At 39.5% G+C, this 27610-nt stretch overlaps 1 protein-coding gene across 7 annotated transcripts; it reads right to left on the bottom strand.

Moving 5' to 3' along the window:
• Positions 1 to 265: 265 nt before the first annotated feature.
• UPF3A (UPF3A regulator of nonsense mediated mRNA decay) lies at positions 266 to 26299 on the bottom strand. Of its 7 annotated transcripts, none has more exons than XM_065059654.1 (11): positions 25859 to 26298; positions 23791 to 23897; positions 15596 to 15702; positions 13535 to 13633; positions 13331 to 13441; positions 10193 to 10248; positions 9943 to 10101; positions 8113 to 8273; positions 6834 to 6863; positions 4760 to 4834; positions 1261 to 1709 (listed from the first exon to the last, which is right to left on the bottom strand). In XM_065059654.1, exons 1-11 carry the CDS (start codon positions 26210 to 26212, stop codon positions 1511 to 1513), a joined length of 1458 nt encoding a protein of 485 aa, XP_064915726.1. In that variant the 5' UTR covers positions 26213 to 26298; the 3' UTR covers positions 1261 to 1510. The 7 variants fall into 7 exon arrangements, with proteins under 7 accessions (XP_064915737.1, XP_064915715.1, XP_064915726.1 ...); XM_065059612.1 differs by having other exon boundaries at positions 1307 to 1709; positions 4540 to 4834; positions 25859 to 26293; XM_065059637.1 differs by having other exon boundaries at positions 1407 to 1709; positions 4596 to 4834; positions 25859 to 26299.
• Between the last annotated feature and the right edge of the window lie 1311 nt (positions 26300 to 27610).

The raw sequence follows: 27610 nt of genomic DNA, 5'->3' as shown, positions 1-27610 counted from the left end.
CAAGACAAAATCCCGTCTCTGCAGTCAGGATAAACTTGGCAAACAAGGTAAACTTTTGGTGGAGCTAAAACCAAATGATTCTCTTAACAGCAGTTTTATTTAAGGTTGAAGTAATTTTAGGTGGCAGCTCATGTGCGTTGCTCAGTATTAAAATTCTTCTCAACTGTATTTTTATCTACTTCTGAAGGATACCAAGTAGCATAACACCTTGCTTAATTTCTCCAGAGTAGCAGAAGAAAAAATAGCAGAAGATAACATCTCAAAATCATAGTCAAAATCTTTTTGCTTTTATTCTATTTGATGCTTAATATCTGGGAAATACAATAAATAATATTTCAGTCTAGAACAGTTGGATGTTACGCTTAATAATAAAACGTTCAAAGAGGATGTAAAAATAAATTAATATCTTACTATTTAAGTTCAATGACATAGCAGGTCTCAGTTTCAGACAACTGAGAAATTTTCAGCCGTGAGAGACAAATGAACATGTTCTGCCCCTCTGTAAACACGCAGCTGTCATTGATACCAATGGAGGATATACATATACACACATATATATATAAATATGGGCCCATATCAGAGAGCAGAATTTTGCCTAGAACTTACAAAATGGTAGTTGACATTCATGTGTGCTTTTTTAACAAATAGAATTGCAGAACGTTCACGTATTATACATTTTCCAAATGCTGCAACTTATATGAAACATTAGCATATAAAAAGTCATCACTGTACAACCACGTTTTTTTTAAGTCAGTGTCAAAAACATAAAAACCAGCTTATTAAAACCAGATATATTGTTTAAGTGCTGAGGTTTGTGTTAGCTTTTTCCTGTTTTAAGCACAAGAACCTATTAAAACATAAAAGGCAAAAGTGGTTCAGAAAATGACAAACTATCAACACCACACTTGTAGCTTTACGAACACTTATCCGATGCTATAGCTAATTGCAAACCCACGTAAACACCATGAGGTACAGATACCAATGGCCATTTCTCACAGCTGGGCAAACTGTGGGCCTCCTCCTGCAAACCCCGCTGACTCCAGAGCTGCCTCCCAGGGCTGGTCCCACGGATCCCACTGCGACCCCCAGCAGGACGGGGTCCTGTGACCCTCACGTCACGCACCAAACACATTTAAAGTGCCTCAGATTTCCAACTGATGCAAATCTACATTTCAGTGCTTTAGACTTGAAGAGATGAAATAGCTTCTGGAAAGCCTTATATAAATACTCCTTTAAAATTATTAGAGGTTTTCTATTTCAAGGTAAAACTAATAAAATATGGAACTGCTTTTAAATTAGGCAAATAGTGTTTGCTCTGCTTTTTGTAAAAAAGCAACTACTTATTCCTTTTCTCTGGGATACTTTACGCGTGTCCAGTCACTCTTCCCTTTATTTTGCAGAAAGTAGGAGGCAGAGCTATTGTAATTTTGTTGGTGCAATCACCTGTGGAGCTTTGAAACAGCCCTAAGGAATTTTTTATGATGACACTGAATCTTAAGTTCATCCCACTTCACAAGTCTTTCCTCCAGTTTGTTTTACTCTGCTTCTTCGCTCTTCTCAGAAGCACCTCCAGCTGCATTGTCCGCCTCATACTTTTTACCAAGAGCATCTTCAAAGGATTTCCCGCAGCAATCATACGTTTTACTTGTAGATCCCGTGTGGGTTCGAATGCGAGCTCCTGGCTGGTACAACTGCATCGCTGGCCGATCCTAGAAGGAAGGAGATGTGGTTAACGCTCTGAGAAACCCGCGTGGGACACATACGTGGGATTTTAAAGTGATGAATGTTTGTGGAAGAAAATCCATTTTCTGTTATATCACTTTACATTTCGTAAGACCCAAGGAAAAAAATGGAGTGTAATGAAAACTGACTATTTAAGATCTGTCTTGTTTATAATGCTATTCTTGGGAGCCAAGCATCTGAACTTATTTGAATAAATAAACCTGAAAAATTAAAGACCCTGTGATACACTTGATGTAAGCAATACTGCAGACAATTATCAAACACAGTATTACAGGTAAAACTCCAAAAAATGTTGCTAATATTGCTACCTTTATTAACATCAACTGGGAAGAACCGCCTGGGCACTTGCAACTCAGCAGATAAATGACAAATACTAAATACCAGGCAGCAGCTAGAAAATGATCCTCAAATGAACTTTACCAATTGTTATGTGTGCAGTGCTACTTCAAATCATCAATCACTACCACAATTTAAACATGGAATGGACATTTTAATTACAAATATAAAAATAAAATTGCAGAGTTATTGCAATATCACGCCTTCCATACTGAGTATCAGAGCAGAGGAATTCGCCTACTTGAACATGCACAGGCTTTGTGAGTGACCTCATCATATACGTGCTGATTCCATCACCGAAAAATGGGAGAAGGAGCCAGCTTACAAGGAAAAGACACCTCAAACTTGCAGCTGGTGATGTTCCATAGCTCTTGAGAGCACTTTCTTAAAATTTTAATAATAAAACATGCAGCTTAGAAACTTTGCTTAAGAAATCTTTTCCTACTAAGAGTATTTTACTCTCACAAAAAGCAGTTTTTAATGTTATGAAGCAACCAATTCACCAAAACCAGAGCTTTTTGATCAAGGTTTCTGTTGAGTCTAGCAAACAAAATTAAACAGCTTATTTTAAGACAGTGGCAGAGCACTGATATTGTCCTATATTGACCTATATTAACTTCCATCTCTCTTTGTAATTTGAAGTAATTCTAGTCTTCAGTCTTACGTTCTATCTTTCTTGTTCCAAACATGATTTCCTTTTTCTTTCTTTTTTGCATCGTCTTTGTCTTTTTTGCTTCACTTCATTCTCCATCTCCAAACCAGACATCAAGATTCACTACTGGGCCATACAACTAAATCATTCTAGTTAGTGCTTTGTAGTGTGGTAGGAAATGCGTAACATACATCTTTACATCACGAAGAGCTGCGTAAATGTAGATCCTCTGACAAGCAGCACCCATTGGAAAGTTTATGATAAAGGCTCCAAATGATTTTTTCGTGTCACAGACTCTGTATCTTGCAGTGGGCATGAACTGTTACACTGGAAATTTCTCGTTTTCTACTTAATTATTACAAACTTCACAAAGAAGCTCAATCTCTGCCTAATGACTTGTGCTGGTGTTAACTCTATAGGTCAACTGGAAAACTCAGCCCTTAACTTTTATCTGTGTGCTAAATACTCTAAGGAAAAAAGTCACCTCATTGCAAAAAACTTTACTGATATTGCTTATTTTGTTCAGGTAACAAACCTAGAACTGTGGACTAATCCAGAGACTCGGTGAACTATGAGAAGCGCAATGGCAAGAATAAAAAGGAGGTGGCTTCTTAAGGCTGGACAAAATGGCTCTGAGACTGACCATCTAATTCCAAGGTTGCAGATTATTTTGTGAGACTTCAAGAGCAGCACGGCAAGCATGAGGAAAAAGGTTTATCCCATCTTCCTGTTTCTGAACTGGCTGGTTTTCTGACTGTCCTACAGCTTGAGCTGCTTATGTACGTGGAAAGTGGACGATGTGCCTGTGCAGATAAATCTCAGCCACGCTGCCCAGGTGACAAAAAGTGGGGCACACCAGGCGCTCTGTGTTTGCACAAGGTGACGTACTTGACATGCAGAGTGAGTCCACGTGGATCTGCTCTGTGCACACTCCACACAGACTCACTCTGCACGTGACCAATTTACTCCTTGGCAGCCGCAGCCCACATCACAGATCAGTCGCTTGGCTGGAAAGAAGAGTTTCACATGCAGAATGAATTTCTACACAAAACAGTGTCTCAGTCATCTTTTGTGGAAAATCTAGGATCGGAAGGGAGAGAGAACGAGGGTGACAAGGAGAAGCCACCTTCTGAAAAAAGACTGACACATCCATGAAATTAGACAGTCTGAGAAAAATGATGCCCATGTGTCTCTGGGAGACAAAAAGGGACAGGTCTGCTACACAGTCTGCTCCAGGCCCCGTCTGCACCTGCTCTTTCCCTGACAACGACCATGAGGATAATTTGTCCAAACTAAACAACAGCCTTTTCGTACTGCTGGGTATACAGTACTGAAGACTTCGCACATTCACAACCCCTATATACAATGGTCTCTGAATTAGCTATTTATTTAAGCCCCTATAATTCCTCTACCGAGCAATGCCTGACCAGTCCATAATATAATTACTTTATGAGCTGGTCAATGGAAGTACATCTTTATAAGATTAGCATGCCATAGTTTTTAAATTTCATTTTAATACACTCACAAAACACAAGGCTTCCAAGAATAGCATTCTAAAAATGCTAGGGTTGAAAGGAAGAGAGAAAGTCTTCTATATCTTGTGAATATGAATGAGTAGAGACCTGTGATCTTATTTTAACTGCTGTTGTCCTCTGATAGCCATAGAAAGAAGACTGGGTTTTACTGAAAATGAAACAAAGAATTGGTTGTTTTGAAAAAGCATCTTTATGCTGAGTTTGCAAAAGTAAAACCTGTGATCTTGAAGCATATTTAACTAATGAAAGATTATCCTAAATGAATAAAAGAACCTTATTTCTTATGCGCTCCTTTTTGGATGCCATGTCATCACACTTGTCCTCTTTACCCAGTTTGTCTACTGCCTCCACAGTGAAGCTGTAGTTGTAGTTCCCTTTCTTTCCTCTGTCTTGGTTGCATCCTTTCCCCCACTTCAGCTCTTCTTCATTCCTTCTCACAAACTTGTCAAACTCATAGTGAGCTCTATGCTTTCTGCCATCATCCAGTCGGTACCTTTGTCTTTCAGGTTCTTTTTCTCGAAATCTTCTCTCCAAATCTCTTTGTTCTTTGTCACTGTCATTTTGTGACCTACAAGTATTTATAAAAAGAAAGAAAATCCAAACAATTAATAGTAAAAAGACAAACAAACACACAAACAACAAACTGTTGAAGGACAATATAAAGCCTTCCTTTGACTTCAACAATATTTAGATCAGTTGTATAGCAAGGCTGGCTTTTTCTCGTCAAAACTGGTTGTGTGCAATTTTGCTGAATGTCTCACCCATGTATGTCTGGCCCTTGACTATGCATTCAGTTCAAAATACCAGACAAAGCTTTGCAAGCAAAATCTGCCTTCTGTGCAGCTGTTGTGGAAAGCTCATTCTTCAGCTTTTATCTCTCTTTGCAATCCCATATATAGTTCCCCAATACTCCTCACATAAATACATGCTGCATGATTATGTCTTGTGGCCTCTTCCTGAGGTGACTCACGTATGTGAGAATTCCCCTGACTGGGAACATGCAAGGCCCAAAGGAATTGTGCAGGTATCATGTATCTATTTGGTTTATAACTCTATTTAACAAAACATATTCACTGACACTGCAACTTCTGGAAGGCACTTGTGAAAATGAACACTATGTTCCAGGGTTGTGTTTATTATGTCTCCAAGAAACTTAGCCTACCTTTGCATTTTTTATTTGGGTGAAAGACCATTACCTTACCACAACATAATACTTAATTTCTGCTATGCTGCAATGGGTTCATATAATAAATATTATTAGTTTGCAACATTTTGCTGCCTGTCTGATGCAATTCACTTCATTTGTTCCTGTTCAGCAACTGGGTCGTTTTCTCACAAAGCAAAACTGCAAATAACGAAGAAAGATTAGAGAATAGACTGAACTTCAAAAGAAGCAAATACCAGCAGTTTCTTTTTATATATTTCATATGTATAAACGCTTAAAATTGAAACAGTAAAGTTCCTTTTGACAGTCTGCTCACATTTTGGGAATCAGCAGACAGAATCGAGAGAGCATGGAGATTTTCTAATGGTGATCAAATAGTGATATGCTTCTCATTTAGAATGGTTTCATATTTATAGAAGTGTATCTTCCTAAATCACCTTTTTTTAAAAAGAACAGAACTGTGAAAAACATCAGCCTCTGCCATAAATGTGGACATTGGTGGGGCTGCCGAGACAGCGGCCCCATTTCAGGAAGAGCTGGAGGTCAGCAACAAAACCTGAACAACGGGTAAGTTATTCAGCATTTCACAAGACTCTGCTTGTGTCAGCACAACACGTTCACCAAAGGGAAGCAACATCCCAGCAGGCAGAGACACCTGCATCACCATTACAGAGATGCTGTACCTGTAGCACAGATGCATATCTATAAAACACTCTGTCAGTTCTCAAGGGTTTGTTTCAGGTTTAATATTCTATTCTAGACACTAACTCCAAGTCCCAGCAAAGCTCTGGAACATGATTTTCCAAAAAGCCAGAAAGACACACCTAGATCTGTTGGTACCCGCGTCTCTCCCTGCCAGTTCCTGTGGGTGAGGAAGGAACAAACCTGCCTGAAGGTCAGCGGGTGACGGGGACACAAACTCCAGTTCAAGAGTGGTTCAAGTAGCTTCCTAAAATTCAGTCACGGTGAACAGGCAAGCAAGAGTGCAAATGGTGGGACAGGCAATAACGTAATTACAAAGTGCAAGTAGAAGATAAAATTATGCAGCCAGCAAAAATAAAGCAGAAATGAATGGATGGACGGGGAATGGAAGCTCATTTCCGTTTGGTATAGTTTCAAATCCATGTGAGACCATGTACGCTCATGCACTTACTGAGGTTTTCATTTGCGGTAGAAAGCTATTGCTAGTAAGCCTTAAAACATGGTTTCCAACAGGTAATTCAGTCTTCTGTATGTCGAGTTGGAAGCTACAGCTTATTACTGATTTTTCAGCCAGTGACAACATAGTTAAACCTCTAATTCTCAATCCAGCTGAAATAGCTCATAGCTTGCTACCTAATCACCCCCACCACTAATAAGGATGAAATGAGCACTTAGAAAGACAAGGTAACACTTACTGTACCTGCACAGCCAAAAGGATTCTGGTTTACACCTGGAAAATCTACATTAATGCCTTATTAAACTTGCAAGATCGATACTAAAAACATTACGTGGCACCAGCAAAAGTTTAACACATGAAAAGCCTTATTAGCAAACAACTGATTTGCCCCTCCAAGTGTTTCTATTGACATTTTTCCATGTTTCCTCTGTTGAACGTCAAAAAATGGGGTGTTCAACGTTTTCAGTTTCCATCAGGGAAAAGGAAATGCAAGTTTTCAGCATCTTTCAGGACATACTTAACATACTGAAACACTGAGCCTATGTTTGACGTCCTTAGTGAGAAACAAAACAGATCAATAATGCATGTAGGATATTACTGGTGAACCACTTCTCCAATTAGCAAATTCAGCAGCTTTATTTTGCAGAGTTCACTGTTTCGTTCTTTTTCCATCTGCCATTATGAGAAACTTTGCAGCTCCTGCATACCTTTCATAAAAATCAAGAACCTACATGGACAAAGTTAAAATTTAAACTACAGAGAATAGGCAGGTAGCCTGCAGCAAAGCACTTTTGAGAGCTCGGCTGAAAAATGCTACTGAAGAACAAAGTATTATTTAACTCAGCAGCACATCATTGTTAGGTATGTATCTTACGTATCTTACAGTGAATCCTGCTCGCAATGGAACATACATGCCAAAGAACAAGAGAGTCAGCTGCTGAAAACATGTGTAAGACATTTCTAGGCTACCGTAGTTATGGAACTGGGCTATACCTCTTGTTCCTACTACTACATAAGCAACACAAAAGGCAGTGGGAGACAGAGACCACCTTCTGCAAGTATCTGTCACACCTTAACTATTCTGCCATTGTCCCATTTATCAAAGACATCTATCTGGTTATTGCAGCAAAAATTAAGGAAGTGTGGCGGAAAAATAAGGCATCCTAGCCCATTTAATCTTTGACATCAGTAATGGAAGGAGGGCTTTAGCTGAGCTCTTGATGGGGAACAGGTGAAATAACAATGAAACTCTGCATGACTTTTCACGCAGAAATCCTTCCAATCTGGGATTTCAAAAAAATTCACGAATAATAAACTGCATCCACTAATCCTGACATCAGGTCAGTAAGCTGCTACTAAACACCTTTTGCAAAAGGGACAGTGAGAGATTTGTTCACACACAGAATGAAATCAGTTCCTTGCTGACAAAACGGCCACCGAATTTACAACTTACATCATGTTTAAGCCTTCAAATGAAAAATTTAGGAACTAACTCAAAGCCTTAAAGATAAATATTACTTACCTTTCCTTAAGTTCTTTTAGTGAACCTTCCAATGATTTAGATTTTATACTGCCAGATCCAGGTGATTTATCCCACTTGTTTTCTTCAATGTCGTCATCTTCACCTTTTTCTTTTTGTTTTTCATTGGCCAGTTCATCTCCTTTTTCAGGCTTCTTGAGAAGCTAAGAAATATTTGTTTATATTATGATGCAAAATTATTCTCATCTGTTGCAACAGACATTATAATGTATTAAATACATCAAAAACCTATTAAGATTGAAGATATTTAAATGCTAGGAATGTATGTTACAAAGCATAACATTTAAAAAGTTATTTAAGGAGGGCAGTTCACTTCTGCTAAGGAGTGACAGTCATTAACAGGCATTCAACTGCACACTTTTAAATATGCTGACAGTAATGGAGAAAGCACTCACCTACTTTTCTTTCCTATGTGTTATATATGAAGATATTATTATGGTCTATGATTTCTTGGAAATCATATAACAGAGGTCAATGTTATTGCCAATAAAACAAAAGCAGAACCTCTAAGACAAAAGGAGCAAGATTAATCCTTTACTCCATGAAATATTATATATAAAATGTGTTACACATGAACTACTTGGGCCAGACTGGCATACAGAAGTCAGTGCTTAGAATAAATACATCCTGACAGAAATATAGACTAAGGAAAAAATTATGCTGTTAGCAGAAAAGGTTGTATTGCATTTTCACCTTGGACATTAAGATTCCCAAGAAGTCTGTTCCTTTCACCACAAATAAGCTGCACAGGGCTTGAGCAGTGTCTAGCATTACAGGAATAATCATTACAGAAGGCCTAACTGTCTCAAACGATTTCTCTAATATTTCAAGAATAAGCAAGAAATTTCACCAGTTTTTCTGAAATAAGCACAAGTTATTCTTCACTAATATTTAAAACTTCCATAATGTTTCTCTCTGGTAATGCTATCCTTTTCTTTCAGACACAGAACTAGCTTTCAAGGTCAGATTGCCACAGATATGTCACAAATCCTCAGGTCTTCTGGACAACTGATTTTGGGTAAGACATTTTAAAAAACAAGTCTCTTTTTTTCTGCAATTTGGCTTCAGAACTTACTTTTTTTTGATACATCCAGGTAAAGACAACTGTTCTCCAGGAAGAAAAGGAAAAGGTAAGAAGTACACAGCTTGGTGGCTTCTCCACACAAGATCTGGAGTGAGTCTGTGTGCCCATGTGTTAAGCTACAGACTCTTATACCGACTTTCTTCTTCAAAATAGCCTATAATATCTTTCCAATACCATGAAATTTAGTTCAGATTAATAGTTTTTACCTATGTCATCTTAAATACACCTCCCTAACTAAAGGCACTAAAAGCACATGCATTCAGAATGTCAGAAGGCAGCATAGTCTGAAATTAGCAACACTTTGTTATAACTTCGTTAAAGTGTACTATTAGAATAAATCAGTTGTGAGCATAACACAAAGAACTCTCTGCATGCATGACTAGATGAAGATTTACACGATAGAAAGTGCTAAAGCCGTATTTGCAACAATCTTCCAACGTGTTAGCACAGAACAATTTGGTTCTGTCAGATTAAGTCACCATAGAATGTGGCAGTGTCCTATAGAGATTCTGAGTTACCTGTCATAACTGCATCAGCACATCATTGTACCTAAGGTAACTAGACCCACCTTTCAATAACACATCTTAGTCAAAGCCCTACATCACCTCCCCTGCCAGTCAAAACTGGTTTGGTATCTCCACGCTGTACCCCAGTACGCTGCGTAGATAGCGTGAGACTGCGAAAGAACTTCTGAATAACAGAGGAATATGTTTTGCCCATTCAAGTACCTTGATTCTTATTTCTTTTTCAGAAATCTTCTTTTGCTTCTCCACTTCTTTTCTTTTACGTCTTTCTTCTTCCCTGCGCTTCCTTTTCTCTTCTTCCCGCAGACGTTTCTTCTCCAATTCTCTCCGCCTTCGTTCTTCTCTTTTCTCTTCTCGTATTCTCTGAAGAGTTCAAAATGATTACTTGTAAATTGTCCAACGGAAAACCACGTGAAACATAAATGTTGAACTTCAGCCAAAAGTCTGAACGTACCTGCTTTTCTAATTTTCTATTTTTAATATATTCCAAAAGGGGTGTTGTTCTTCTAGCTAAAACACAAAAAATTTGTGATATAGTGTTCAACTCCTAAAATATGTACTCATTTCTTTACTTCAGTACTAACCCCTTTTTTTTTCTAGCTTTATATGCAAGGGGGATAAATAATTAATAAACGTATTTGTTTTATATCTTTTTGAAGGCATTCCCATCATTCTGTTTTAGAAACACTTGGTTGCTTTTTAGCTGTTAGGGTCAGAAGCAACAGAGGTATGTTGCACGATTGTTTAATATTTAATTAAAAATCATTATTTTTTCAGTTCAGAGAATGCTCATCAAATGGTTATTCACCAAAAAGGAAGGAAGTGTGTTCAGAATCTACGCCTACATTTCAATTTTGTACATCAAAATTAGCTACATTGTTCTTCATATACAGACCACATTACTGTAATCTCACATAGCATTTTTCAATCCCAGATTTCAAAGTACATCATGAAGGAAATATTTTCATTCTCTTATAACATTTCCATTTAACTACCATTCAGCATTCGCCTCTCCACAGGAAAACAGGATTAATAAGAGATAAGTGGTTTGTTCCAGGTTACAGATTCAACAAAACTCTGGTTTCCCAAATAAAATGCCTCATCTACTGGCTCACACAGCCATTCTTACGTTACAGAGCTGTCTCCACACTCTGAAATCCAGCCTAAGCCACCTCCCTGAACCATCTCCAAATTCTACACAAACTTGGAGATCATAATCAAATTCTGTATCATGTACAGTATTCATGACTGCCAGTAACTAATTAAAACCTTGTGTACCTATAGCTGTGAGTAGTTAAAACAAATGATGTCAGCCTTAGATGTCCCAGGATAGAGTTATAGAAAATATTTACTACCAGAAAGAATTTAAAATGTTTTATAGGACTCGTCATCAAACCAGAAGAAAATTTCACTGTTGGAATGCATGACAGGATTTAGAAGAAATAAAAGAAATGAAAAATTCTTCATTAAATTTAAAATGGTATATCCAAAATTGAGACACAGCTCATATCCCAAAGACAGCTGAATGTTTTTGACTTGAAAACCTAAATATCCTGCTAGCAACCCATTTGTTAATGATAAAACCTTGTTACACGGTTATGAATAGGAAGGCTTGATAAGATTCAATATTTATTTTTAGCACATATCACTGGTCAAAAGCAACAACCGAAAAAGATCATTGATTTGAAATCTTCTTCCCTCTCTCCCTAGATTTTCCACGCTGCCCACCACCCCTCTCAGCCCTTACTTTTTGACTAATTCTAGGTCCCCAGCACCCTCCCTGCCAGTCCCTTGGATCTGCAGCTCTGACTCTCTCTCCTGCTCCTCGAAGTTCCCCCATCTGAGCAATGTCCGTCTCTGGGCACTTTCACAAGCTCAAAGTGGCCACAAATTGTAACTGGAGGGTCTGAGGATAAGCTGCACGGGGAGTCCAGAGCTTGACCCTAGTCATGAGTAAGCCTGTGGTGCAAGAGGTTTAATCAGAAATTATAACCTGAAGTTCAAGAGAGGCAATGTGATGAGTACTATCGAAAGAAGGCGGCAAAAAGAATGTTTGTCAAACTTGAATCTTACCCATCTGATTTATGGGCCTTACTGCAAGTTAAAATCAAAGAGGTTTTTCTTAAAATGCTTAAGAAATTTTAAAAGAAAATCAATTACAAAATTAAGAACGTAACTTTAATACTTTATCTTGCTCTCTACAAATAAGCCAGAAGAATGAGCTTACCTTCATCTTGTTACAGAGAAAATCTGTTTTATATCTCTCTGTCACACTGAAACTGATGAGCTAAAACATCTGACGTGATGCATAAAACATGCTGGTTTGCGGTAACACTAGCTGGAGAAATGCTGAGAAGGTGAGGCCCAATTCTGCCAACAAAGTCCTGGGCACATCTTTCATTTACTTCAGAAGGAGTAACACCTTTGAAACCGGACATGCAACTAAACCCCTACATAATTTTGCTACACACATGCTACCTAATGAATTGTTCTCATTTTTATATTGATAGCAATGGTCACAGTTTTGAATAGCAGAAAAAAAAAATGGCGACTTATTTGACTTCCTGTGATTTAACAGAAACAAAACATTAAAATTCCTAATGGAAAGCTGCCTTCAGCCAACATGGTTATTCTGAAACCTGCCACTCTCAAGACTAATCATTGTCATAGTGAGAAAATGTTAAAGTTAATAAATATTTCTTGAAATTGTAAACTTTCTTAGAAAATTCTGACTGCATTCAGTCTGCTGTCAAATACTAGGGAAGATCTGGGGTAAATAAAAATTGCTGGGGAACTTCCTTATCTATAAAAGCAATAAACAAGTTTTACTGGTGACAGAATACTCTATATGGCCATACTTCTAATGTTAATTAATGCTACTCTAGAAATTCTTGTCACAGGCAGGGGCTGACAGACACACAGCATTAATCAAAAGAGGTGGCTCTTTTAGACTGTAAAGAAATAATAGCAAAGTTCATTTTTTTCCCCTACTCAATTGTCACATCTAGGGAAAGAGGAAGTGTTCTGCATGCTGTCACTTGGAGATGCAGCGTATGAATATTCCATGTAATCCTGAAAACTGCGGAGTGGTACTGAAGGTCTCAATGTTGGTCTGACTAAAGATTCCTCCACAGACTGTGAAAGTCGTGCTGCACGCACACAGACAACCTAGTGCTGTCCTATTTTCAAAGCTTTTGCAGAATCTTGACCGTGAGAACAAACAGAAATAATTTCATGTTTCACAATAAACCCAGCTAACATCAGGGATCAAATGTTAAATATTCAGCTATTTTCTCTTTTAAAAATAAATCTGCCAGCTTTTAAAACATCTGTAAGTATTCAGAAGTATAAGGACCTATTTCTGAAGCCACTGTGCATGCAAAACTTCCAGTGAAGTCAAGTGATCCCATGCATAGAGACTTAAAACAAAAGGTGGGATGTTTCCTGCCACTACTTGGCTGGATAACAAAAATTTCACAGCAATCATCTCAATCTCTGTTAGGCTGAACAGGTCAGCTCTTGCAGGTAGTATCATAAAGATATAAAAAGATACTCAATATTCTCAAGAAGAAGAAAAAACAAGAAAACAGACCAATGAGTTCCCTTGTTTTGGCCTCAATCTCTCCCAAAAGAATCTCAGGATTGGCACAGATTTTCTCTTCATCAGCACAATAACTCTCTAAAAATTTCCTATATTCTGGATCTGTGAAGAAAAATTTTTGAATTGTTAATACTTTGCAATGCACTACAGAAGTGGCATTTATTTTCCACTGTGACACCAAGAAAATATGTTTACCATCTTCAATGCTCCCAGCTTTGGTATCTTTTTTCTTCAGCTTCTTTTTTGAAATCTTCTGGAACGGTGCAAATTCAACCACTGCAGGATACTCCAAACCTTAAAAGAGATCAATGCTTAATTTTCTGACGGAGGAAAAACATTATGTTCAGGTAAGATTTTCAAAACTACTGAAAATTTGTTGGGCGGTCTTACTTGAAATCAAAGGTGAATGTTTCTACAATCCCAACCTAAACTTCTAATGAAAAACTACATGTAGTAGTATTTTAGAATCAAAACAGAATACATTCATATTTTAATTATATATATATATAAAAACATTAAATATTTGTGGACATACACTGTCAAAATGAAGATGACTACTGTTGCACAATAAAATTCTTGCATTATCATTTGTAATTCCCTCTTAATTCTTCACAGATATTCATTGATAAGAAAAAATTACCTAAAATCTCAGCCTGACAAGTAACTACTACTGGGAAATTAATCTGAAATGAATTGCTTCTGTAAAGTTTTGTTGCCAGAATAAATATGCTGGGTAACATACAATCAAAAACCATAACACCTTCTGTCAGATTCAACATTTCAAAATTCAGCATGTAGAACTGTTAAATTCTTTGTTTGTTGTGTTTGGTTTGGTTTGTTTTTTTCCTGTTTATGATGCACTACACAACTCCTTGCCTGTGTTTTTGGCATGGGTACTTTGTTTTGAATTCTGCCTTAAATACTGGATTCTTCTTTGGACTGGAGTCAGAACTGCGTGTAGCTTTTGAATTTCACCTGGTTTCCACTTGCAGCAAGTTCAAGATTACATTTTATCAAGTCCATTGAAAACACGGCTTAAATCTGATAGAATATTTCTTAACCTTACTGCATCTGGTCATGCTTGTTTTAATTTTAGTCTTGTAAATGCAATGCCACCACAATCCTCACCAGAGGGCACCTTTGACCAAAGTTTGCGCTCTTTATTTGCACGATCATGCCAACCAAACTGGCCAGCTGTGTCCAAGATCTGTTTTGTAATGTACAGAATACTCTGGTTTCAGTCCAGCTAACACTGAAGAATGTGCTTAATTTAGACAAACCAAACTCTTGGCAGAATTACAAAAAATAGTTTATTTCTAGTCTTTCATCAAAAACAATCCAGCTTTTTCTGAGAAGATGGAAAGAAAATATTTGCACATTAGAAAATTCTGGCATCTCTTGGTTAGGAGCTACCCTGCCTATTACTTTACAACAGAACTTGAAATCTGGGAATCACACACTGCAGGGAGTGTATTGTTCTCCATCTCTTGGAAAATCCATCTAAATCTACGTTAGAAGCCTATAACAGAATGGACAATGTTCAAAGAAACCCACAAATTTATGTCTGTTTTATACAACCCGTGCATTCATTTACAGAAGGTGTAAGTGAAGGAGACAAGGAACTGCTAAAGGGGAAGTACCTTTTGGTGGCTATGGCAGTATCGTGCTACTGTAGGAGACCTGGATTTATCCACATCTACATCACGGAGTTTTTGTAACCAGGGCAAAATATTGTAGACTGAACATTTTAAAGATGGCCAGCAATTTTATCGCTCTTTTTCATGCAAATCAACTCGTCTGCAAATGCTCTAAAAAGTCAAGACCCATACGGGTCTCAAACTGGACAACCAAAATGATGCAGACAAGTTTTAGTCTTGCCTTTTCAAAATGGTAGTGGCACAACTTTATCTCCCAGAAACCCACTAAAGATGTAACAGTTCATGCTTGCAATGTGTTCAGTTACTGTTGTGATGAATTGTGAAGCATGCCTGACAATTAATAAGATCTTCATAGTGTATTGCTTAAGGTACAAGAATGCACATAAAGCATGCACACCACACAGAGAAGCAAGAGTGCATGGACAAACACAATTTGTACTTCATTACCTTTTAAATGCTAGATTTTAATATATTTTTATGTAGTTAACTGTAGACTGAGGAAAAAAAACCCTGGTATAATTAGGAAAAATGAAATGAATTCATGTTTTAAAATGGTATATGTATATATACACATTTAATATCTTACAAATAGTCCAACCTTTATTATCAATGAAGACATAGCCATCAAAGCGATCTCTAAAAAGAAGGATGTCCTCAGGATTTCTAAAGTTAATGTATGCTCTTGAGTAGAGATGAGGATAAAGGCTGCAACAAGAAACAATTTTATTTTCTGTTATTTACTCTTCTGTTTAGGACTCAAAAGTAGTAAAACTAGAAGGATCACACTGGAATTCTCATCTTTTTTTGGGAAGTGACTACCTTAAACATGCATACTGAAGTCTTTACATATACATGTCTAATCTTATTTATGACAAAAAGTAACTGAAAAACTGAATCCCTGGATATAACTGGGAAAACTACTCTGAAGTGAGACAAGTATTCCTAGTTTGTTTTTTTCTCCCTAAATTGCAGAACATACACTTCCATCTTGTAGTATCAAAGCTTTTTAGTCCAGTATTTCATTATTTAAGATATATGAATAATAGCAGTTCTTTTGGGGACCTTCTTGGGTGTTCGAAGTCTGCTGCTGCTTCAGTAAAAGCCTTCCAGTTAACTGGTGGTTGCCATTGTAATTAAAGGGATTTCCACCTTTAAGAAAGGTTAAATAACTTGATAATTGGAAAGATAATATGCTGAACGATGTACAAACAGTTCATTTAATGTACATGTGTATGAATATATATGCAATGTCTAGTTGTGAAAAACAATAAGTGAAAATATTATACAATGCGTTTCTACCAAAAGAATAAACAGGGACTTACCTAAAATAATTCTGATTCTTCAAGAATTTATTGGCATAGATCCCTCTGCAGGGGTAAATTTTTAACATGCCTGATAAAAACACTGGGGTTGGAACACCACCAACCGCAATGAAACTGAGGTAATTTAATGAATTACCACCCATCAGCTAAGTTGTTTTGAGTCACGGCATGTACATGCTTTAAACCCCTGCAATTGTAATATGAAACAGTTTGGCTTAAACTGCCTTCAGTGACGGCTGTGTATTACACCAGATTTTGGACTATATGTGAACACAAACCCATGACTTTAAATGTTTATAATAGTATTGCCACACATGGCCTGTCTTCAGACAAACTCACCACCAGCAGCAGGAGACACTAAACACACACAGTTGGAAAGTATTTCAATCCCACAGCTATCTGAGAATCAGATTTCACAGTAAGTGAGAAAGAGCAAAAATATGGGTTGGATCACAGGATCCACACGTGGCAGCTCAAAGCTACACAGTTACGACAACCTTACTTTTTCTTTTGCAAATGTGCATCCATATGGATTCCACTTTGGGTGTTAGAAGGTGACCATAAAGAGCAGCGATGTCAATAACTAACCAATGATTTTGTAAACGCACCAAACTCATGTTTGATATTGTAGCCAGGAGAAATGTTTAACAAAAAACTGAAGGGCTTTTTCCATTATGATGTTTTGCAAACACCAGCTATGGAGTGTTTCTACAGCACACAGAGGATAAACCTTCTAATTCTAAGGAAGAGCTATTTCATCCATATATATTCACTATAATTTGATATTCTAGGACGTGAATACCATTTAGTAAACCATAAGCAGGTAACCACAAAAGTGCCTGCTAGGGCAGGGTGAGAGCTATGCTGCTGACACGAAGCAGTGCTGGAAGACACTACAGGCACAGTGTGCTCCCTTGTCCACCACAGCCTGCAGAGGTTCCACACATCTATGGACCACTGGCAAGCAACATCTAGCCCAGGAGTGTCAAACTCATTTTCAGCAGGGGCCACATCAACCTCGGGGTTGCCTTCAAAGGGCCGAATGTAATTTTAGGACTGTATAAATGCAGGAATAGTTACATTTACACAGTTCTAAAATTACATTCTGCCCTTTGAAGGCAACCGCAAGGCTGATGTGGCCCCTGCTGAAAATTAGTTTGTCACTCCTGAGCTATAGCTTGACCAAATGTGCATGGCAGCACGTGGCTGTGTTTGTCCTGGGGTTCTGCAAACCCTGTAGACTCCTCTGCCATCAGATTTACAAACCTCCTGTCTGCACATGCAACACAAGGTATCTTGAGGGTGGCTGTGGAGTTACCACTAAGATGCAGTTACCACTAAGATGTGACAAGCCAGCTTCCTTCTCATCAGTTTAAAAAAAAAGAAAAAAAAAAAAAAAGATTAAATGTAACATTTTCCATAAAGTATACTTAAAGGAGGAGGTTTTATTGCGGTAAACTAAAGCCGTGCTGCAAGAAAAGTCCCTGTGCTGTCTAATAGCTGGAACGTTAAAAAGGATTATTATGTTTCATGTTCTTTGATGTTTAAATTAAATGAGGCCTGATATTAGAGGTTGATATGATTATACACTTGAAGTGCTGAAGATTCAGAAGACAAAACCAGAAATCTTGAGGAAGCATTATTTTTCAGCCCAGTAATATTATCTGAGACTGAGCAACTGAGTTTCAGTTCCCAGTCTAAACAACTATTTCAGTGTTTTACTCATCTTCAGTTTTTGTAAAATACTAAAACTTTCCATAGATCAAAGACTGGGACTCAGACGAGTGTCCCAGCCACTACATTATTGTGGCACTTCTTTGTCTCAGTGCACACACAGCAAACAGCTTCATCATAAAATTGGTTTTGTTTTGTTTTCCTGCAGTAACTTAGAACCTTATGGTTGGACACATAACGATGGTGAAACAGAACAGAAAATACAAAGACTTCTTCCTTGTTTTCTTTAGCGTGTACATCAATGCTGTCTGTTTCATCTGCTTTGGCAACGCAATCTTTTCCTGATACACGGCATAATATTTTTCTAACGTTTTCAGCTTAGGCTTATCACAGTATCTTTCAAAACAGAGAAACATTTGATATGGTTATTAACAATCTATGAGTAAGAAAAAGAGCCCAAAATGTATAAACAGGACTCTGGAAAACAGATTTAGAATTCACCTTGCAAATAAGGGATCCAATGTTGTTGCTATCCGTTATTATCATACTTAAGAACTTCATTCACATCAGCAGAAACATACAAAAATATAAAAGCACACTTGTGGCATAGCAGGATATTGATGTGCACAGCAGCACAATAAAATAGGACTACCTGTCCATTTTTGTTGGTGTGTATCAGGGTAGAAGGTGTAGAAACATGGCTATGACAACTCGTAGTAATTATAGGTTCCTTCTTTGATGGAGGCACTTCTACAGAGTTGGTTCTCATATGAGAAATATCTGAGCAAGTTAGATGTCAAGAATCCTTAGTGTATAAAAGCCTTATTGCCAAGTGTTTCCAACCCCGTCTTATGTTTTTTACCCAGCAAAGTGTGCAGTGTGCCTAAAAAAATAAAAAGCATAAAATTCACTTATTAAGTGGGAAGTTAACTAAATGTAGCAAATCAGAAATACTTAGCACTGGCCCGCATGTGAAATGCTGTCTCTCACTCTGGGTTTCAGACATCCAAGTTCCACCTGCAGCTCCCACATCTCCACCAAGCCTGGATTCCCTCTTCACCTCTCCACTGAAAACCCATCAGCGTGACTGCACAGCAAAGAACGCACAGGGCTTTGCAGGGGCTCTGTGGCTAATAACCTCTACTAGGAAGAATCAGTCCTGCTCTACTCTTGTAGACTCTGACTATACACATTTCTTCATTACAACACGCAGTTTGTTTTCTGCTCTGCGTTTAAGGGTGTTCAATCTTTTAGGTTACATGTTTTTTCTATAATACTTAGGTCTATCATCTCTTTACACCCTCACTTTTACAGTAATCTTAATAACAAACACATTCTAATAGTTTACTTCTACAAAGTATCTTTTAAGACAATTGCATAAAAAGACAGGTAAACAGGAAAGCAATTTTAAAGTAATCTACAACATAAATAGCAAAATGTAAACTATAAAAACAACCATCACATCCAGTAAAACTATTTATCAACTTAGTGATTGTGTGTATCTATATACACAAACATATATACTTACATGTATGTATAGATCTCTAAATCTAAATTTTGGAGTGTTAAATAAACTCCATCCATCCATCCATTCATATATTACATAATTTCTGATCAAACAGGTAAATCATCATCTACATTGCCAAGTCAAGGTAAAATCCACTGGCCTTCATTCTTGTCTTTCACTTCCTGTGGTCATTCACATAGTGGATGGAACTGGTGTAACTTTAACTTAGCCTTCCCTTCTTGCAGATACAAATGAGCACAACTTGCCCAGCCACAGAGAAGCAGAAAGATTATGCAGCTGTGATGACAGACCATCACTCATTCCAACCAGAACACCGTAGAGGTGGTTCTGTTGCAGCTCTGAAAGTGCTGCCACTTCGGAGTTGCGGTTCCTGGGTGCACACGGCCATCTCACAGCATCAATGCTATTTGCCTACAATAATCCTGAGCAAAATGTTGGGAAGCAGTTATGAAGGGCAAAGGCAGAGTGCTGTTTGCAAGAAGCTTAATCACTGTCTGTGACATGACACATGGCATAGCATCAAATATTTCGCTGGCTTTCACGTAAGTAAAGCTTCTGTTCAGATCTCTTTACTTTTGTAACCTCACGCCACCACTGACAATTTCCAGTGTCCAGGGCCAGTCTGGAGGGACAATCAAAATCCTGCAGGGCCAGAGCTCAATCACTTGACTCAAGGTTTAGAAGACTCAGAAACATTTACATGCAGACAAAAAAGAATATCTGGAAAAAAGGCAGTTAATATATGGAGTCAGAGAACAAGACAGACTGTCAGGAAGGCAGTCTTTATTATTAGCGATAGATAGTGCGTCTATCGAACGAACACCCCTAGAGTCACAGAAACAGTCTTTTGTTTGTATTTTAATGTTAATGTACAATAGAGAATATATTAATCAGTGAATCAGATTAATCTGAAAAAATGAATGAAACACAACGCAACAGTCACTTTCTGAAATGATTTTACTGAAATGGATATGACTGAAAAAGTGCTATACATTATGACATTACATAATCAAATGGAATTTTAAAGTTTTATAGCTTGCCTATAGTAACAAGACACTATAGACACAAGACACTTAAAAATAACCTTTAGACTGTAAAAACAGTGAAAATGGAGTTGACAACGTCTATCTTGCAAAAGCATATAGGTAGGACTGCAACTGTCTGTTTTGTCCTCTAGCATAAGATGGCCTTGAAAACAAAAATGTACAAAAAGCTATAGTTAGACCTCTTTTGTCCTCTCTCCAACAGCAACTGATAGAGGATGCTTAGAGAAAATATATTAAAAAGGAGAAACTGCATGCTGACACTTTACCTAGTATATCATTTCAGCTACTTGCAGCCTAGGGACTTCATAACACAAAAATTGTGTCCTTTTGTTTAATAGGTTTTCGTACAGAATTATTTGTCTAAATAAGTATTTGTCTAACTGCTCTTGAAGCATTTTTAACCTCCATCATTTCTGGCATCAATTTCTGACAAGGAGTTCTACAGTTTAAGAATGTCATGTGAAAAAAAGAAGTCTGTGCACTACACAGTTGAAGAAATCTGAATGAGCTCTTAGAAACTTGTTATCTAGAGTTACACAGGGTAGGGTTAAACTGAGATGTTACAGCTCTTCAGGCAAATTTGTCTGCTTCTGCATCAGATTTGTACTCCCCTTTATCTTTCCAGCAAACAAATCCTCCTCACTGAGTAGCTTCTCCAAATCATTCTCGTTAGGTAACATGAAATTTGCTTTTAATCTTCCCATGCTTTTATGATGATTGAATTCTCTGCATTCGTCACCATTAAGCAAATGGTACAAGACCTACAAAAAGCTGATCAGTGAAAGACAGCGGGCAGTGTAGAAAGAGCATGCCCATCTTGTCCTGCAGCTCTTCCTGTTGGCTGGAATGGTGTGAAGACGCATCCACAGAGATTTCTGGAATCTTGTGAAGGATTACTCCAACAATGCATTATACTCAGAAAACAGTTCTCTGCTGGGTAAGAGGAGACTAAGACTCACTGTATTAATCTCATCTTTAACTTAATAATTTCTGAAAGTTTCTGTATATTTTAGTGTATGGACATGTAAAGAGCTAAACCATAAACAGATATACACTCGGTATGTGTCAGCATTCAAACAAAGAGGGCAAAGGGGGCAAGGTGATCCTGGGCCAGTCAAAGAACAAATAATCAGTCAAGCCAATACTTTGCAGAACCGTAACTAAAGGCGCACCTAAACCGCGAAGTTCGCTGAAAGAGCTGCAGGCATACAAACCAGGTGAAGATAAACTCATTCTGAAAAATTACATCTTTTGTATAAAAGCATCATTTTGAAGAAGCAAGATGAAGCAAAATAAAGTCAATATGAAACAGTTCATGTTGAGAAATTCACACATACATGAATAAAACTTTTTCTAGAGAATTTGAAGTTGTAAAGGCAGAAGAGAACATGAATCCAAAACTCAAGAGGAAAAGAATATTGTTCTCCCAGATAATTGTTTTATTACAGAGGTCATACATCAGACTCAAGGAAACTGATAATCCAAGTAACACATTTCAGAGATCTCATTGTTTGAAAAATGTTTTCAAATGCATATTCTTCGCTTGCTGCACCCTCAAGTCTAGTAGCAAAACAATATAAGGAACAGCTTTATTTTCTTCACATTTTGTTATTTTTAATCAGGAAGATCTGCTCTTCACAACAAACAGGTTTTTACAGTGTTTTAAGCATGTCCTCATCTCTTTACCAGAATGAGCTGCTGTGTCATGCACACCATCTACCAAATTCTTTATATACGTAAACATATGTTCTGTCTCTAGCTCTATGAGAGTACAGGATGAATAACACAGCATGAGAAAACCCATGACATCTTTCATCAGTAACCTGACATGGATGCAATTAAGTAAGTGGACAGCAAGATTTCTGAGTACTGCATAATTCATCATAGAGAAGTAAAGAGAAAACCAAAACTTTATATGTACAATTGTTGTCAGTGCATTCTCTAAGATGGCTGTTAAATTCTTATGCCAACAATTGTTCCAGAAAATTAAAATTTTAACTGTTTCCTGGCATCTGTGCAGCCAAACACACTGATGCCAGAGAGACTCTTCTTCAGAGAATTTTTGGTTTGCCTTTGGTATTTTTCCCTCATCAAATGAACAGCTGGGACAGAAGCCTCAAAGAGATCCACTTCAAAATACAGACAATCAAGTTCAGAAGAGAAATGTCAGTAACTACAAAAACTTTCCATCAGACGAAATACTCCTCTTACCTAACTTCACATCGATTGTGGTTCTACCAGAAAAGCTGAAGCACCTACTATTTTGTTGCTGCACATACGTGTAACTACCTAGGTCAAGCAACTGCCATAGTTTCGCCAAATCGACATTTGTTTCTTTCTGACTGTGGAACTGACTGAGAGAACCTGTATAGTTGGAATTAACCATCTAATTAATAACACAGTGGGAGCAAGAAGTGGCAGCATCCTTTCCAATAACATCAGCCCAGGAACTAGACTGTTGCAAGTGCAATTTGTCACAATCGCCTACAAAGGAAAGGTTATCTGCTCTGGGTGAGGTCACCCCTAACTTTAAAAGCTGGAAAGCAATAAACATCCAGGATTCCTCTGTAGTAGATGGAAAGAATCTGGTGCCTGTGCAGGGTTATTTATTGTACACTAAGGCTAAGATGGGTAAGACGGATCTCATACTACAGTTTTCAGAACACATGGAGATATAGTCTACAGGGTATTTTGTTTATTCTAGTGGTTAAGTTCATTCTTTTCTGTAAATTGTTTTGTTTGAAAGGGAATTCTATTTTACCACTGTGATGATGAGTAAATTATATAATATAGTAGCAATCACAATTTATTTTAAATCAACCACTATTTTTTTTAGTTTTGCGTGAGACAAAAATTAATAAAACTGGGTTGCTCGAAAAATTGTATGAAATAAATACAAAACCATGTAAGCAAACAAAGAAATGAAGCTCAAATGGCACTCATGAAAAAAACTTCTGCAATATTTGCCCTAGAATGACTATTTCGGTTAAAACAAATATCCGAGTTTTAAAGAAAATTATGTCCTATTCATATACAAAAATTTTGTGGTTTAAAATCACCAATGTAAAAGGGCAGAAATGCATAGCCTCTGCATATGTATCCAGTTTTTCACAAACCCTTTAAGTAACTAACACAGAGCAAAACAATATGTGATCTCGTGTGTCCAAAATACCCTAATTAGGTTTTAAACACCTGAAAACCTACACAAACAGCTCATCCTCACCTGGGATCAGCAGTGCAAAACTCAAAATAATCATGGGCAGGTAGAGGATGTAGCTGTTCCTCCAGTTGCTCCTTAGTTAGACAAGGAGGAAGCCGTCGAATAACTACCTGCACATTTAAAAGAAAACAGAGATTTACCTTTGATCCAAATACTGCAGAAAGAGACCAAACAAATTATATTGCTCCTCTTTAAAAGCTCTTCCTCAAATTGGGATCTTTAATTGGAGCATCAGCCTCCTAATGATTTACCTTCTTGGACATGCTGAAAGACAGAACAATGCCCCTATCTCAGTTTCTGCTAACATTGTAAAATTGTAGGATAGCAAATATTCTGATGAAGAGCTTGAGAACCAATGCAGTTTACCCGAGAGCAAAAGATATTAAAAACTGATCAAAAAGCAGATATTGACTACACAATATTTTTACACTATCTCTTTTCAAAATTATTTAAACCAACTTTAAAGTCTTTTACTACAAAGGTATCTTGGTGTATTAGGTTTATATGTCCAAGTGCTGGCAGCAGGGGCTGTGGGGCAGCCCCTCTGGGAAGAGGCTGGAGCTGTCCCACGTCAGACACTGGCAGTTCCAGCCAACTCCAAGGGGCCCACCACAGGGCATGGCTGAGCTGAGGGCACCTCGGTGAAAACTTAAGAAGGGACAGAAAAGGCTGCACAGCAGTGTGTGAGACAGAGGAGCAAGGGAAAAAAGGTGTGAGAAACAGCCCTGCAGCCACCAAGGTGAGAGAAGGAGGGGAGGAGGTGCTCCAGGTGCTGGAGCAGAGACTCCCATGAAGGAGACCACAGAGAAGCAGGCTGTCCTACTATTGGAACAGATATCCACACTGCAGCCCATGGGGAACCCACACCACTGCAGGTAGAGGTACCCTAGAGGGAGCTGCAGCCTGCGGAGAGCCCACACAGGAGCACATTTATCTTGAAGGACTGTAGCCCTGGAGAAGACCCAGGCTGCAGCAGTTCATGAAGAACAGCAGCGTGTGGGAAGGACCACAAGGCAGAGCAGATCATAAAGGACTGTATTCCATGGCAGGGAGCAGCAGAGAGGAGCTGTTATGTCCTGTCTGCAACCACCATTCCCCATCCTTCTGCACTGCTTGGGGGGAGGGGAGGTAGAGCCTGGGAAGGAAGGTGGGAGGGCAGGAAGGTGTTTTAGTTTTAATCTCTGCTTCTCACCATTCTACTTTTTTTTTTTTAACTAGCCATAAATTAATTTTCTCCAAGTTGTGTCTGGTTTGCCTGTAAAGACACTTGGTAAGTTATCTCCTTGTCTGTATCTCAATCCATGAGGTTTTTCATCTTGTTTTCTCCCCCTGTCCTGCTGAGCAAGGAGTAAGAGAGGAGCTGGCTGGGTGTCTTGCAGCCACCTGAAGCCAACCCACCACATCTGGGTAAACTGGCTAATAATAAAGGCCAGGAAACTGTAGGGAAACCTTTGGGACGGAAAAAAAACAGCACATAAAACAGTAAAACGGCCATCAAGCTCCTGACACTCTATTTCCATTTCTTGCCAATATCTGAATTTAACTTAAGTTATAGTGATCTTCAGTGCTTCAGTTTCCCAGTTAAGAAAATGGGAATAAATCAAACCTCACAGTACTCTATATGGAAAGTATTCTTTGCAAAGTGCTTGAATAAAGCCATAGAGAGAGAAATGCTCTTGTCCTTGCAGGAGCTGCTTTGCCACTGCAACAGCCAATCTTGATTTCCGAAGAATTAAAGGCAAAAAAGGCACGGGGAAAAAAAAAAAAAAAAAAAAAGAGTGAAAAAAGCAGCGCTGCTGCTTTTGATCTCAAAACACTAAGGTGAATCAACACCCTCTTTCTGCAGATGAAGAAATACCCGTTTAAATACCTCAATCTCCTGACATTAGACCCAACCTGCTGAACAGAGCCCACCTGCGCCGTGCTTCTCCCTCCAAATTTGTCCGGTCCTTTGACATCTCCCACCACAGCGGCCTCTCCCATGCACACACCCCCCCCGCCCCCGCCGCCTCGTCCCCCGTACCCGCCCAGTGCGTCGCCCCCGCCCCGTTCCCCGCTCGCGCCCCCTCACTTTGCTCAAAGCCGTTTTTTTCTCATCTCGCTGTTTAACCGGCGTCGGGTGAAGCGGCGGCAGCGGGGACGGGGGTGAAGGAGGCGGCGGCGGCGCGTTTGGCGGAGCCTCCGGGTCGCGGCGGGGCGACTCCCGTCGCAGCGGGGTGTCCATGGGCCACTTCTCGCGGCCGCCGCCCCGCATAAGCCCCGGCCCGGCCTCCCGCTCCGACCGCATGGACCCGCCGCTGCCGCTGCCGCTGCCCGCAGCCAGGCGGAAACCTCGCGAGAACTGGCCGGTGGCCTGGCGGAATCTCGCGAGAGTTGGGGGGGCAGGGCGAGCAGGGCTCCCCCTCCTCATCCCCTCAGCGGTCATAGAATCGTGGAATCGTTTTGGTTGGGAGAGACCATGGAGATCATGGAGTCCAACTATAACCTAACACTGCCACTAAACAATGTCCCTAAGAATCCCGTCTACATGTCTTTTAAACACCTCCAGGGATGGTGAGTCCACCACTTCCCTGGGGAGCCTGTTCCAATGCCTGACAACCCCCGTGGTGAAGAAATCCTTCCCAATATCCAACCTGAACCCCCCCCCGGCTCAACCATTTCCTCTCATCCTGTCACTTGTTCCCTGGGAGAAGAGGCCAAGCCCCTTCATGCTACAACCTCCTTTCAGGTGGCTGCAGAGAGTGATAAGGTCTCCCCTCAGCCTCCTTTTCTCCAGGCTAAACAGCCCCAGTTCCCTCAGCCGCTCCTCATCAGACTTGTGCTCCAGACCCCTCACCAGCTTCATTGCCCTTCTCTGAACTCGCTCCAGCACCTCAGTGTCTTTCCTATAGTGAGGGGGCCCAAAACTGAACACAGAATTCAAGGTGGGGCCTCACCAGCACCGAGTACGTGGGGATGATCATTTCTCTAGTCCTACTGGCCACACGATTCCTAATACAAGCCAGGATGCCGTTGGCTTTCTTTGCCACACGGCCACACTGCTGGCTAATGTCCAGCATCCCCAGACCCTTCTCCACCAAGTGGGGAGGCACTGCTGCCGCCATCACCATCCACATCCTGATCCTCCCTGATGGCAGGGAGAGACCCTTTTACGGTGTGCTGGTGGGGAGCGGAGGACAGAGACATTTGCCCATTTGCCTCCTCTCACAGCCTCAACCTAAGCTCACAGATACCCTGTGGCCCTGGCTGCAGAGGCCTCTTGGCTCAGGCCTCCCTCAGCCATAGCCTTGCCTCTGCCTCGTACAGCAGGATGGTCACAACCACCTCGGGGACATGTCACCCAGAGCCTCAGGATGCAGGGCCTGAAGGCTAGCCAGGTCCTGGGGAGAAAACAAGGCAGACAAAAGAAGCTATTTCTCATTTTTTGTGTCTGCTCATGAGTCTTCTGGCTGCAGCAAATACCTCAGCAACCCAGAAGAGTGGTGCCTGCACTCAGGCAATGCACTGACAGCCTCGGCCTCCCAGGCTGTGCAGCAGGCTTGAGAGCTTTCCTGACTGGTTTCCCAAATTTCAGCTGCTACTCTTGCTCCTACAGAGCCTCACATCCTGTGGCCTTCTCCATCAGCCCCAACAGCTTTTGTCAAACACTGGTAGATGTTTGGCATCTGATTTATCTTCACGAATAAGAGAAACATATCAAACAAGAAAGTACAAAGGGTTGCAGAATCAGTGCCACTGTCCAGCCTCTGGCAGTGGCAAATCACTGGGGCGGTCACCAGTAATGAGTGGAATAAGGACAAGAATGTGTGGGGTATATACCAAT

The sequence above is a fragment of the Columba livia genome, chromosome 1 (genome assembly GCF_036013475.1).
Source record: "Columba livia isolate bColLiv1 breed racing homer chromosome 1, bColLiv1.pat.W.v2, whole genome shotgun sequence".
In the NCBI taxonomy this organism is placed as follows: Eukaryota; Metazoa; Chordata; class Aves; order Columbiformes; family Columbidae; genus Columba; species Columba livia.
Note: the sequence above shows the minus strand (reverse complement) of the source record. Positions and strands in the feature narration are given on the sequence as shown.

Excerpts from the sequence above, each read along its gene's own strand:
- UPF3A (XM_065059612.1), bottom strand. The coding sequence starts at position 26,212 with ATGACCGCTGAGGGGATGAGGAGGGGGAGCCCTGCTCGCCCTGCCCCC. Across the intron at positions 23,898-25,858 it reads AAAAAACGGCTTTGAGCAAA|GTAGTTATTCGACGGCTTCC; the intron begins GTGAGGGGGCGC and ends TTAAATGTGCAG. Across the intron at positions 15,703-23,790 it reads TTTTGCACTGCTGATCCCAG|CCTTTATCCTCATCTCTACT; the intron begins GTGAGGATGAGC and ends TTCTTGTTGCAG.